The sequence below is a fragment of the Scophthalmus maximus genome, chromosome 7 (assembly GCF_022379125.1).
Source record: "Scophthalmus maximus strain ysfricsl-2021 chromosome 7, ASM2237912v1, whole genome shotgun sequence".
NCBI lineage: Eukaryota > Metazoa > Chordata > Actinopteri > Pleuronectiformes > Scophthalmidae > Scophthalmus > Scophthalmus maximus.
In genome coordinates this window covers 19505001-19519224 of record NC_061521.1, presented here as the reverse complement: position 1 = coordinate 19519224, position 14224 = coordinate 19505001, and the positions used below count along the sequence as shown (strand labels likewise).

The 14224-nt window shown below is 47.3% G+C and overlaps 1 protein-coding gene across 4 annotated transcripts in view; it reads left to right on the top strand.

Moving 5' to 3' along the window:
• The window catches only part of b4galnt4a (beta-1,4-N-acetyl-galactosaminyl transferase 4a), a 121453-nt gene that overhangs the window by 95261 nt on the left and 11968 nt on the right, over positions 1 to 14224 (top strand). For all 4 annotated transcript variants that reach the window (XM_047333534.1, XM_035642108.2, XM_047333535.1 and 1 more), the window contains one exon: positions 4501 to 4579. In XM_047333534.1, coding sequence (XP_047189490.1) covers positions 4501 to 4579 — 79 coding nt within the window. The remainder of the gene's footprint in view (positions 1 to 4500; positions 4580 to 14224) is intronic.

The following is a 14224-nucleotide window of genomic DNA, read 5'->3' as shown; positions in this document are numbered from 1 at the left end:
CACGTTGGACAGACGAAATGAGGGAGAAAGAGCAGAGAGGATAAAGGAGAGAGGTGGGAGATGAAACAGAGGGGAGGGGATGGAAGAAAGAGGATTTATTGAGGCTGCAGGGAAGAGCAGCGTGATAGCTCTCTGATGGATTAGTGGAATGCATGAGAAGTGGAGTGAAGAGGGGGGAGAGGTGGCGACGGGAGAGAAAAGTGAAGTTTGTGCATCTCCTCGGGGGCGGCGCTAAACGCCGGTGTCATCAATGTAATTCAGACGAGGGTCCTCGCCGAGCACGGCCTTTCATTTAAAAGGCCACCTGTGGCTGTTGGAGAGGCAGGAGTCGGGCAAGAGAGACGGGGACCGGGTGACACAGTCAGATAGCATTAATGAGAAATTGAGTTGGAGGAAGGGAGGAGATACTGGAAAAAAACACTAGTATCAGGAAATTGCCATAGCCTGCAGGCAGGTAGGAGACAGTGTGAGGAAGGGAGGGTGAGAGAAAGCAGACTTGTATTTACCAAGTAAGTCTCCATGTCACTTGAGCTCTGCTAGTGTGTGTGTGTGTGTGTGTGTGTGTGTGCGCGCGTTGCGTGCGTGCGTCAAGCTGTCTGTCGTTCGTCAGGGTGTTGTGCACTTATTCAGACAACACCACAGTTGAACACTTTTCCATTGAGATGCCTGCGAAGGGGGTTTGTCTCTCGCAGCAGAAACAAACAGGCAGAAGAAAAAAAAACATCTCTATATTTTCGTGCCAAATAAATATTTCATCCTCCAAATCCGGCCGACTTCGGGGCAGCGCTGATGCTCGCTCGCAGTGTTGTCCCGTCTTGCGTTATCCAGCCCCACTCGAGCTTCTTTTTGTCTGCCTTGTAAGACTCCAATTAGTCAGGCAATTAGTCTCCTGTGTTGTCTCCTCCACTCATCCCCCCGATTCACATGCTAATAACTCTTCTCCCCTCTTCCCTCTCTCGTTTTGCCCTTCACTCTGTCTTTTATGTGTGTGTGTTTTTTTCCCCTCCCCGTCTTCTGGTATGGCGTTTGGTATGAAATCACATCTTAGTGATGTGCACTCTTATATGGTTTTTCTCCTTTCAAGACACAGAAAGCATTTTCCGTATAATTCCCCTCTCTGTCTCGGCTGTTCATTTGCTATTTATCGCTCCTCCTTCATCTTTCTTTCCGCCTGTCTCGCTGTCTCTTCATCCCCTTCGACCAGAAACCGCCTTGTCATCCATCACAGGAGACTGATGTGACCAGTCTACACACACACACACACACACACACACACACACACACACCCCCCAGTCCTTCCTACTTTCTGCTCCTTTTGTTTGCCTCTCTCCTTCTTCGTCTTTCCCCCACAGAGTTTAATGGAAGACTTTTTTTAACAGAGTGATCTAATTTCATATTCAATTTCATATTCCCATCTCATCTCTCTTCGTCGCCTCAGTCCTGTCTGTATTCTGGACAGATCACTATTAATTCATGACTTTTATTTCCGACAAACAAGATCCGTCTTCTTGACACCAAATTGAAAAACAAAAACGAGACATGCAGACGCAAAGAAATTATGCAGAGTTTGTAAGACTCAGCTCCCACAACAGGGGAACTAAATTATAGCCTATGGAGCAAAACTGAAATTGCTACTGTACAGGGATCTAAAGGTGTCTTCAAATTACGCGGAGAAAATACAAAAGGAAATGGCTAAACAAAAGATAGAGAAGTATGTGGATAGAACTCAATGTTCTGCTCTCTTCTCTCCTCTGTTTATCCAACTCCAGTGTGTTATGATCCCTTTGTTTGCTTCAATCTCAATGTGTTCGGCTGATACGCGTTTTATCTGTGGCTCTTCTTTCTGTGTGTGTGTGTGTGTGTGTGTGTGTGTGTGTGTGTGTGTGTGTGTGTGTGTGTGTGTTTGCGTGTGCACGGGCGACGGGCATTGTCTTATCTGGCATCTTATAGCAGGTAAACAGGTTTTTTTATTGGCAGAGCTGTCACACTGCAGGAGTTCAGGCTCTTTGTGTGTTTTTTACATTTCTGACAGCCACAGTTAAAAGAGAATCCTCAAATGTTGACAGGCAATAGTATGTTGAGGATGCACTTTGTGTCCCCATCTGTGTGATTGTTGCTTATCCCCTCTGCTCCGACATGAGATCGTCCCCATGATAGAGTCTGAGAGATGGAAATGCACAGACTAATAAACGGGCAGGAAATGTACTATTATTCCCTTTAACAGTCCGCAGCTGCCTTCCCGGGCACCGGAACACGATAAATTGAAAAACAGCCAAAGAATACCAGTTTCATATCAGGATGATAAACAGAGAGACGTTGCATGTCAGCCCATCATTGAATTTGGTTCAGTGCGATTCAATTGTTTCTCTTGAAAAAAGCAGCCGTGTTCTGTCTAAGGCTAATTGTTTCCCGCGATTCATATCCCACATCACAGACATAAAAAAATGCAACCCTCTGTTCTGCAGTCGAGATGATTACAATAACGCGTTCATTAAAGTTTCATGTGATTCCAATCTATTCTTTTTTCACTGCATTTAGTCTTGAACGTGAATGTAAAACTAGCTCTTATACTTCATTGCCTCCGAGTATATCTCGAGTCTGGGGCGGTAAGCGACGGCGTCGTGTTTGTCGAATCATTGTGCGGGAAGAGGGCGAGCCGGGGTGCCAGAAGCTGAAAGTGCCACTTGCGTTTCGCCGAGCGCCGTTCCAGCAGCTGCGTACGGAGATGTTCCCTATTCATGAGAGAGTGACCTTAGCACACTGTCCCTGCTCTCCTGCACCTGCAGTGATTTATTGGTTACAGGACGCTGGGCAGCCGGGCGATGTGGAGGTGGCTGTTTTTTGCGCGGGGATGGGGGGGGCAACACGTGACCGCCCCCCTTCAGCCTTCGTCCTTCCCTTTCAACGCAGTCAACCACATCCGGAAAAACAAAGGAACACACCGGTGCACGAGTCGACGCTCTAGCTGTAGTTTGTCTTGGCCATGAAAGATTCGGGGGTTTACAGTGTTTCTGGTTGTGCTGACTTGGCACATTGGGCAATTAGTTGCCTCACAAAGAATTTATCGGAGACGTTGTGTCGCCCCCCCCCCGTCCACCCCCTTGCTTTTTCCGGTTCGGTTCCGTCCGTCGGATGATCAAAGCAAGCGACTTTAAGATTGACCTCTGGGAACTGCACAGACTAAAAGATTAAATGAATTTAAACATGCACTTTGAAAACGCGCATTTCCATATAATCATGCGACAGAAGCATTTTCTGTTTGCTTGCTTCCCCCCCCCCCCTTCAGCTCCTGTTTTTGAGGGTGATATTTTCAATTCAAGACAAAGGCTTCAAAGACGATGAGCTTGTGTTTGTTTCGGGAGACAAACAGGAGACGGGAGAGAGACGGAGTGTGTGAATCACAGCAAACAGAAACACAGACAGAAAAAAAAGTAAGCCAGCACACATCATAGTGAATCAGAGCACATAAATATGGAGCAGCCTCCCGACTTCAAAGTTCTCAGTTGCCAAAGTTACGGTTACAAATTACGGAGGCTGCCGCAGAAACGGAATTAGCATGATCTTATTTAAAGGAATTGATTTTTCAGCAACATTTCATCCTTAAAAGAAGACGTTCTCTACGCAGGTAGGAGTTTGCACACTTCAGATGGGCCGTTGTTCACACACAGGAACACGGCTGTCTTTCACCTCCACGCAGCGTGTTGTGTATCGACTGCATGTTTCGAGAGTTAATGACGTGTGGAGCAGTGCTCGCCGTGTGTGTCTCTCACTCCGGCAGCAGATGCTGCCCCATTATCCACGATGTGCCTTCAATGACAACGAAGCAAATTTGTTTCCCTGTGTGCGTTTCATCGGTGCGGTACAACTTTTAAATCAGACCTTCCCAGGGTCTGACCAGGAGCTTCAGAGAAATGCTGGCGCCTGGGTAAATGTAAAATGTTGATTCATGTGCGGCATCGATTCTCTTCCTGCCCGTCTTAAAAGGAGGCTGATGATAACCTGGCTCGCTGCAGGCTCTTTTGCCATCTCGCCCGTAAGCGCTGAATTATATTTGAGGCTGATGAACCTGTTTGTGTCCAGCTGACATGTGTTTTTATGACCCTTCCTAAGTCGCAGGTTTTTTGCCTTTAGTCCTCTGCGGTCTCGTTAAAACTCTGACAATTTTTCTGGGTGACCCAATATTGCTCGCGGTTGTATTCCTGAAACAATTTTTACACAATAACTGTTGGTATGTTTTCATAGTGCGGAAGTCGGATGCACAATGTCTGCCCCTTTCGTTCACGACCATCAATTGGTTCTTTTTGGGGGGTGTACTGCGGACAGCAACTGACGTGGGAAGAGACGGACCAGCACGTAGGAGTCTTTTTGAATTTTTTTAACAGGATTTGCCACCTCTGTGACATTGATCAACGGGAGCACCAGGTCGGGGGAGCAACGTGGCCGCCTTTTCCCGTCGGCGACAGGTATCTAACGATAAGTCTTTCTGTGTGTCCCCTTCAGCCTGATCTCATCCAGACGATACTACTTTGAGATCCTCCACAAGCAGGACGACAAGGGCTCGGATCACGTGGAGGTTGGGGTGAGTTGACCTCAGGGAGCATGGCTTCCTCCCCTTCGCCCCTTGTGTCCCTAGAGCCGCTTTCAGACATGCACCGCAAGTCCGGACGATCTCGTGTTGTGTTCTTCGTATGTGAACAGCAAACTCCGGAAAATGTCCGGATCCAATTTTTTCGTGTCACTTTCCACAGTTCGTGTCTGAAAACGTTGTTTGAACAAGTGAGACACTAACTTGCATTCACCCAAATTTTTTCCATGGACTCGTCCATCGTCACCCCGGCTTTTCTCCACCTGCCGTTCAACCCGTTTCAAAATCTCAGTTTTCCTTCTATCCCTCCGTCCATTCCTCCATCAATCATTGCTCTCCTCCTCCTCCTCCTTCTCCCACGGACCTTGTCATTCCTCCCACTGTGAATCTCCTACACTTCTCCTGTGACTTTCTATTTTCTCTGCCCGTTCACTCGGCTGCACCAATTCCTCTCCCAGCAGTGGTGTTCTGCCCCTCAGGCAGAGGGCTCAGGGTTGAGTGGGGCTTCATTTGTTCGAGATGAAGTTTCAAGCGAGGGCCGAAACACCTCGTCGTAGCCTGTTCTTTGAGTGGGAGGCCATCAAACAAAAACGATCACTGGTGTGTGTGTGTGTGTGTGTGTGTGTGTGTGTGTGTGTGTGTGTGTGTGTGTGTGTGTGTGTGTGTGTGTGTGTGTGTGTGTGTGTGTGTGTGTGTGTGTGTGTGTGTGTGGAATGAATCTGTTAAACAAGGCCCAGGTTTTCGTCATTACGGGGACTATAATCATCAGCAGAGCGGCAGCGGGACTGCGGGAGTCGCTCTCCTCCTTCACAGAACTTTGATGCCATTTTTTGCTCCCTTAAGGTTTATGATTGTTTTTCTTTTACTTCTTTCTCATTCTGTCTTTTATCCCCTGCGAACTCCGGCTGACTGCCGCTGGCTGATTCCCTCTACCTATATTTCTGTCGTCCTAAAAGTTCTCCTCAAGTTTCTTCCTTGGTCTTAAATCAGCGATGTCCTGTCATATTTAGATTCTTATTCTAACTTCACCATGTTTCCGCAGGCCACTCGTCACTTTACCAAACCTTCACCACGGCTACATGTTCCGGCCTTGCTGACAAACTCTTTTCCGTGCTTCTCTGGTCTCTAACTCTCCTCCTCTGCTCACCGTTCAGCTCAGATTGGCTGCGTCTGTGTGCCAGCTTCAAGAGAAGGGTTGGACGGGATGTAGCAGCACCACGCTGAGGTCAATAGCTCTGTGGTGCCAGGAGGAGCACCCGTGATGACGATGAGTAATTAGATGTACAGTAGGCGGAGGACTCTCTGTTTGTCTGTATGAGGAACGCAGGCGCGCAGCTACTTTGCAACCGTGCCACACCGACTCGGGCCTCTGGTCTATTTCGATATTGTTAAATTTGGCACAATCGGGTGGAAACCACCCGCGGCAGTGTTTCCTCCGAAGTCTCACACAGACGGTATGAAATGTCCTGTTAGCGGCCGGTCCCTCAAGTGCTATACAGTCGCTGTGTTGCGGGCCATCGATGTAGTCAGGTTATGAATATTCAGCCAATGATGTGCAAGTGTGACTAATAAATTTCAGCCCGTGACAGGCACATCCCAGTGGTAAACAAATACTCTGGATGGGAGACAAACACACTTGGAGTTGGTGTGACATGATGCAATGAAAGCTGAGAGGATGCCCTGTTGTTATGTCCTCGCTGTTGTCCTGTTGCTGTGTTGTCGCCCTGGTTGTGCTGATGACTCCTGCTCCTAGTGACCCGTTGGTAAACAGTTGCCTTTTTACAAATGCAGCAGATACGCCGCAACATTAGCATTAATTGTTAAGTGTCACCAACAATTACGCCCAGCAGCACTGAAAAACAAGTGAACCAAAAGAGTACACTTGGGGCTGGGAGACCGAGACAATGAGCTGAAAGACAATAGAATGCCCCGTAGAAATGAGCGGTGCTTACAAGTAAGTGATAGCGTCTGGTGTGTTTGTCAATCTTTTACCTTTGTGAATATAAAACTGTTGATTAAATCATCTTTGACCATGATTTTTAATCTTCTCATTGGTACCTGTTGTAACAGGTTTTTTTCTTTATTAGACATTAACTCTAACGTGTCAGGAAATTTGGGTCCGGACATTTTCCAGCGTTTGACGCTCCCAGGCGAAGAACTCAGCAGGAGATCGTCCGGGTCAAACTACAGCTGGGAACATTTCCAGGAACATTGCGGGTGAGGCGTGGCGCCTGGGTAGAGCGCCCACTCGCTCGCCATGAATCGTCACTTGATCATTTGGCGGAACTTTTACTGGCAGGACAAAACTTGCAGAGCAACATTTGCATTCTCACATACAGCCCCTCCAGAGAAGTTCAGGGCAATGTCTGGACTTGAGTGCATGTCTGAAAGCAGCCAGAGTTGAGCAGACCCAGAGGTGACACTCCTCAAGTGGGCAATGGAAATTGGCATTGATCACATATGGAAGTGTCCATTCCAAAATAGAAAGATAGGGTGGCAATGCAAAAAAACACCAACATATAGTACAATCGCAATTTTTTTGCACTAGCAAGGAAGATGCATGGCCCGCTGGACTAAGGTGGAATATGCCACAACGGAAGCAAGGAGAGGGAATAAGGAGGAGGAAAGAATTGGAGCAGGAGTGAAAGGAAGGATAAATGCAGGGTATGTGCTGGAGGCTTTCACGTGAAGCTTTTCCTCTGTCCTCTCTACCTCGTGCTGCTTTTCTCCGTCTTCTCATTCAACTCATCATCTTCCCAACAGAATCCGGAAAACTGTTCATGAGATAATTTGCATCACCATCAAATGAAGGTCATGTGGAAATCATCTCTCTCTTCTACTCCCACAGTCAAACTATCCACGAGGCCGTCGTAGTGGGTTTGGACCCGTAGAAACAATTTCATGAAGTACATAAAAGTCATGCAGTAAATCGAGATTCTGCGCCGCAATGTGCTGTACGTACGTGTGTACGGTTGGCTGTCTCACTAAGGACTCTGCGTATGATTTAACGGCGGAATACATTTCACACCTTGACAATAGCAGATTTACCATGACCGGCCCACAACAGCGTGAGCCCAGGGCTCACATAAATCCCCCGAACCCAGGCATTAATTTGTCGAGGAGCGAGATAGCGCGGATCCGCCGCTCTTTCTCCTGTGTTCTGTGCCGAGCGGTGATTGCACGGTCAAAGGTAGGATGTTTCCTTTGGGAGTGTGTTTGTTTAAACAGTTGCTTGTTAGAAAGAAGAAAGGAGACTGAGTATATATATCAGACTGTACGCAAGCACACTGAGAGTTACCTTGTGGCAAGAAAATGTGAAAGAGGCGCCGTCTGTGTTGGCCCCCTTTTCGTCTCCATTGTGCGAAGGTATTAGGGAGAATGGCTGCAGGAAGGCGGAACATAAACAGCGTTCGAGGCAGGAAGAGACAGGTCCGTAATGCGGTGTGCCTGCCCTGCAGGGATGGAAACGACTGTATTTGTGTGCATGAACGGCACACATGAATGAGGAGCTTGCTGAGTTGTAAAGTTGAGTATAGGCGAGTTACCAGACCTGCACTCTGACTGAACCTTTCCACCGCAGACGACGCCCCCACCTCAGTGTTTCTCCCCCCCCCCCCCCCGAGTTGACTTCTAATAAAGTCTCTAAAGAGTGATGACCGCTTTTCAAGTGGACTACCTGAGATGAAAGGAGACATAGGGAGCGGTGGTTTCATTAACTTTCTCTATATGCCATCTGGATCTCTGTCAGGGAAAAGACGGGACCTTTCCACCGGCCTAATGGAAAAAAAAACCCACCCGCCCGCCGCGCGTCAGAATGAAGGAAAGTGCCGACCATTAAAACGGCTTGATTGAGAGGAAGAGGGGAGTGAGAGAAAGAAGTGAAGAAAAGTCACGCCTTAATTAGTGAAGGCAAGTTTATGGAGAGGCAGGGGTGTGGGATTTAAATGCAGGATTTTTAATGGCCCTGCTTTATCACTCCTGCCAGACTGAAGTCTCGAACTGCCCGCCAACTAATACACACACCAGTGTGATCTTGCACACGCCCATCTACCCCACCCGCGCACACTCGTGGGCGTATTCAATCGGGCTCGACCGCACACACATGCACACGCGCGTGCCTCTCAACATCTGCCCTGCCCCCCCCCCCCCCCCCCCCCCCCCCACAATATAAAACCAGTGGTGGTCCGCGTGACCTGGAGCCAGCTGTTAAAGTATATTGTGTGTGTCTTTATATGGTGAAAATGAATTTGATTTTTCTCACAACTTCAAAACTTTTTAGGGTCGACTCCAGTTCAGCGTCTCTCAAACATATTGAACGTTTTTTGAGTGCCTCATTTCATTTTTTCCTCCATCTTTTCAAACACTCCACACTTCTCATGGCAGTTCTTTCTTCCTGTGATGCCATTTTGTCTTTTTTCTTCAACCTTTATCCTGAATGTATGGCAAAAACGAGAACGGCCGTGCCTCGCGGACAGTGGCTCTCTAATGTCGTGCTATTGTTCAGACGCCGTGTGGTCTTATCCTCTGGAGAGGGCAATATCAGAGCAAGTCAATACTGCAATAACTGCAGTGATTTCCGGGTTATCATCCCTCTTTGTCAACTACATGCACATGCACATAACTGTAAATTCTCAACGGATATCATTTCTCACGAATTGAGAAGATTACACTTATTATTAATTAATACTTAAACTAATTCCTCTTCTTCATATTCTTCATGTTATTCTAATTTTCAAAACCGTTCTTGCATTTTGAGGTCTGGGGGATTTAAAGCCCTTAGTGGAGCTGATGTTCGCATATCTCGCTTTGCGCCGACACTTCCTCTCGTCATCATGTAGATTTGATTCGACACTTCCACGACAGCGCCATCCCACGCGTGACATACCGTTTACCATTAAAAAAAAAAAAGAAGGCTACACGGTGTCCTGTCGTGAACGCTCATTATGTCCCTGTCATGTAAACTACATGTTATCTGCTGAAAAGTACAACATTTTTAAATCGCGACTTGTTAAAAAAAAAAACTTGTTCATTGAATTCTAATAACCTTGAGCGTGTAGTAGTTTCTCAGTATGTCATATTTCTCTAAGATCACCTAGTTATTTCCCTGTCTGTCACTGAGTTTTATTTTTTTTTTCTTTTGGATTCATTTTTCATTCCAGCAATTTTTCAGGCAACATCTTGTTAAATGTGTCAAATGTATTTTTTATCATTTAGCGTTTTGTAGCCAGCCGTGGTGTTATCATATTACAGTAATCTTTACATCAGTCAGGCTACTGCTGTCGTGATTTGTATAAAGTTCAGGCTAGTGATTCTTTTTTTCTCTTTTACCTGCTTGTCCCCCGTCATAAGTTATTATTCACAGGGCTGCAGAGCAAACACGTCAGAGTTTAAGAAGCGCGCTGGAACATTCTCTCCTGCAAGATTGACTTAATTTGAAAAACATTTTTAAATGTAGACACACGGACTATGATGCACCCGTCATTTCCACGGATATCAGACTCATCTGTCTTTCCAAACTGTCTGGTCTCAGAGTGTTTGGCTCACCTCGAATCCAACACAGAAACTCCAACACCCCGTCTCTGTATCCACTTCCTCATCTCGCTTTGAATATTGCTCCTTTGTCCTGGGGCAAGTCATGTTTTGACGTTTTTTACATCATTGTAAACGGGAATGGAGAGCGGCATTTCTCCTCTCGCACGTGCATTTTAAAGCTCTGTTTAGTTGTCAGTTGAAATGAGAGCATTCACAATCAGGATCTTAACTGTGCATCCTTGATTCCACGCTGTAGCGTTGGGTGAGCCGTTCTCTCTTTGCTTAGATGGTTTTTAGTTCTTCTTCAGTGCCTGCTCCCTTGTCAACTTTCCCCGTATGATGTTTTTTTCCAACAGCATCAGCTGAGCTTTAAAACGCCAGCGGTCTCCTGTGCTCTGTCGGGGAGGAATCTGTTCGGAGCCTGTTGGGAGTGTCTCCTTGATGCGCTGCTGGCAGGCACCTGTCAGTGGGCAGCACCACAGCACCGCGCTACAGAATTTCCATTAGTGCCAGTGTTTTAAAAACCTCACACTTTATTTCTGCTCCTACCAAAGTTGTCATAACTTTTCTTGCATCCCTTCGGCGACTTGTCCTTTTTTTTGTTGTTGCTGTCATCATATTTTTTTTTTTTGTTATATCCTTGAGAAACAAATAAAAAGCAGGTATTCAGCAAATCGAACAAAAGCATTTTCTCAGAGCACGGATAAGACGGCCTTGTAGAGGACGCTTCATCTCTCTCAGTGGTCCTCCTTGTTTATCTGTTGATAATGATAATGAAGTTGTCTTCCTCATCAAGCGATCGCCTAACTCCCGGCAAGAGAGCAAACAGTCTGAGCGTATTTACCAAGATGTTAAACTATCCCTTTAATAATTCAGAGTTAATGTTTGCAGACATACTGTACCTCTTACACAGAAGATATTATTGCTCGGGCCGTGGTCTGTGACAACGTACATCATGTGACATAATAGAAAAACGGTAGGAGTAATGATACGTATCGTTGTTTGGAAATTACGTCTCTCAGGGTATGAGATAGCTCGGCCCCATACAGAACTATTTTGTAGGCAACAAACGATTTTTGCTTCACACAGTATGTTGCATTTCAGAGGGTAATGTCAATCGAATGGAAGATGATTATTTTCGTCACCACGCTTCTGAGGCCAACAAGCGCTTGAGGCGTATTAATGTGTTCTTTCATTTGCGTGTGAGCCGTCACTTTGCCTTTTGTGGACCACACCTACGGGACATAATTCTTGGCTTGTTGGCGACGTGTCGTTCTCCATGAAGTCACTGTTTCTGTGGCCCAACTGTTGTCTGGCAACAGGAACACGATGGCAGGTCCTCCTGCTTTCCATTTGAACTCATTTCGAGTTTGAATGGAAGTAAGGCAACGTCTGTGTGTGTGTGTGTGTGTGTGAATATGACAGAAAACAAAAAAACAGACCGCTCAGTCCTCCACTGATTTAACAGACGTGGATGAAAAACTGACAGATTTAAGGAAACATCTTCCCTCTTCTCTGTTCCTGCTATACATTCAACTTTATTCCATCTTTACTTCATTGCAAATTCCATGATTCCTCAAGAGGTACCGCGTTGGCAGGTTCTGAGTGGTGAGGGGAGTCAGAGCTTGCGGCAAAGTCTTTGAAATGATGCGAAAAGGAGATTTTCCCTTGAAAATTCACGACGGGAGTGCGAGACAACTCAACGGAGGTGTTTACTTTCCGTTAATCGCATTGGACCTCGAATCTGAATTGATTTTCGCGTAAACCAGAAAAGGTCAGATAGTTTCATTATGTCATTACCTGCCCTGTGTCACACTAACAAAACAGCTTCATATCCATAGCGCCTCAGGCTGTTGGAGCAGCCGATTGAATTGGAGGAAACACACACACACACACGAGCAGTCGGCTCTCTGAAAAGCAATAAACTCCCGATCATCGAGGGATGAAAAATAAACCTGTGCCCGGTGGAAACCGAGGCAGACTGTGTAAGTGTGTGTGTGTGCCCGTGCGCTGGTTTGCAGCGCTGTATGTTTCATTCCAGTGGGCATCAAACCACACACGATGCAGCAGCACCCAGTTTCAGCGAGCTGATTAAAAACAATGTCAAACCCTCATATGTCACTCGGTGGTCCGGGCATGATGGAACGTGACGAAGCCAACCAGCCGCCTCCCCGCTGCCATTTTGCTCTCAGATTGGTAATTTTCTGTAATTCCCCCCTTGGATATTGATTTATTTTGCTCTCTGTTGAACTTGACCTTGTGGGGCCATTGAGCAAGCCTCAGCGTCTTCCTGCCGCTCACAGAAGACGCATCGCGGAGAATACACACCCGCGTTCACACACAACTGCAAATACTGCGTGCGCATATATGTAAAGGGCGCACACACTAACGCTAATCTTGATCAATGCCCCCCCCCCCCCCCCCCCCCCCCCCCCCCCCCGCGGAGGAATTAATCAGATAATTTATGGGGCCAGACAATGGAGAGGAGAAATTCCCGCAAAGCTGTGAAGTAGGCCACACAGGTACACGTGCAGTGTGCGTGTGTGTGTGTGCGTGTGCGTGCGTGTTTGTGCGTGTGTGTGCGTGTGTGTGCGTGTGCGTGTTGTGCACTTAAGGTTGATGTGCCTGCAGCAGAAGACTGTTGCGCTCCAGTGAAGCTTGAAATGATGGACCCTGTGTTGACCCTCTTCCCTAAGTGCACACAGGCGGCTGAAAGACATCCACAAATCAAAAGTCAAAGCATCAGCTGTCACTGACCCTCATTTGAAATTGAACTAAATCCCGATTAACGTGCATTTTTTTCAAATAGGCCCACGTCCCGTTCTTTTTAGTTTTCTTTTTTTCCCCTTTTGCATTGCAGCAGTGCAGCCAACCAGTCACACGCCGTTCTGAATCCAAACAGTGTGCAGTGACAAAAAGCTCCAGAGGAATACCATGACATATGAGTAAAAGCTTCCTTTTTTGCCTGCAAGGTCAAGGATGAACCTTCACGCAAAACTATGTTGTTTTCAAGTCGATAGGATCAGTGGAGAGGCTTCCGCGCTGCTGGAGTTCTCGTCTTGTGGGAGCCCGGAGGTCTGAGTGCTCGGTCAGCAGACGATATTTTTGAAATGTCACAGTAGGAAAAGCCCAACTCTAAACGAGCAGGGTGCTCCGACGCTGCGTTCCTCCACTGAGGCCCATACCCTAGATCTCGCCATGTTAAATAAAGTGGGGAAAAAATCCTGGATCCGCCCGTTTATCCGGAGCCGCTCCAAAAATGGGTGATGCCCCACCGCTCCGCAAAAAATATCATGGAAATCAGGTCTGGAGGTTTTTGAGTAATCCTGCTGACGGATTGACAAACAAACTGAAGTGCAAACATAACCTGCTCGCCGGAGGCCCAAGGCGCACTACACGTCGTTTTTTTTGAAGGCCGTGAAGTCCAGGACCTCTTTCCGACGGAGAGCTTTTATCGACAGACGACGGATTAAGCGTTGAAAGGGGGGGAGCGAGTGGGGGGCGACGTGCAGCAGGAGGAACCTAACCTGCGGCCGCTGCAGAGGACTCGGTCCTCGCGGGGCGCCCGCTCGACCGCTTTCCCCTTATGGGGGACCAATATGAGGGCGGGCGGTGTCGATTCGCATCATGTCTAGTGTAAGCCAGTAATTTGTCTTGGCCATCGCTACATTCTGAGACGTTACGTTGTTGTTTGACATTGGTCAAACTAAACTTTACAGCTCACATGCGAGCTCCACTTTTTTGTCCCCCGTCGAGTCAGGGTTGTGACAGCCGTCCGGACTCGACCTTGAGGGCCGTCGCCCTGAGATAACGACACCGTGTTGCAGCCGTCGGTGGCCCCGCTGAGCCGCTCCCTGCCGCTTCTCAGCGTGACGTCCCACCTTGTCCTTGTTTGTTTTGTTTTTTTTACTTGTGCGCCTGTATGTGCCTGCGCTAATGTGTCGGCGTGGACGTGAAGGAGGGCAATATGGACTAGATACAGTAGTGCAACGAATGCCAGATTTTGGCTTTTACTTATCAGCAACTGGTGCACGCATTAGTTCCACATGAATGACAGAATATGGATTGCAACGAAATCTAAAACGCCAACCGAGTGAGTGTGTGTGT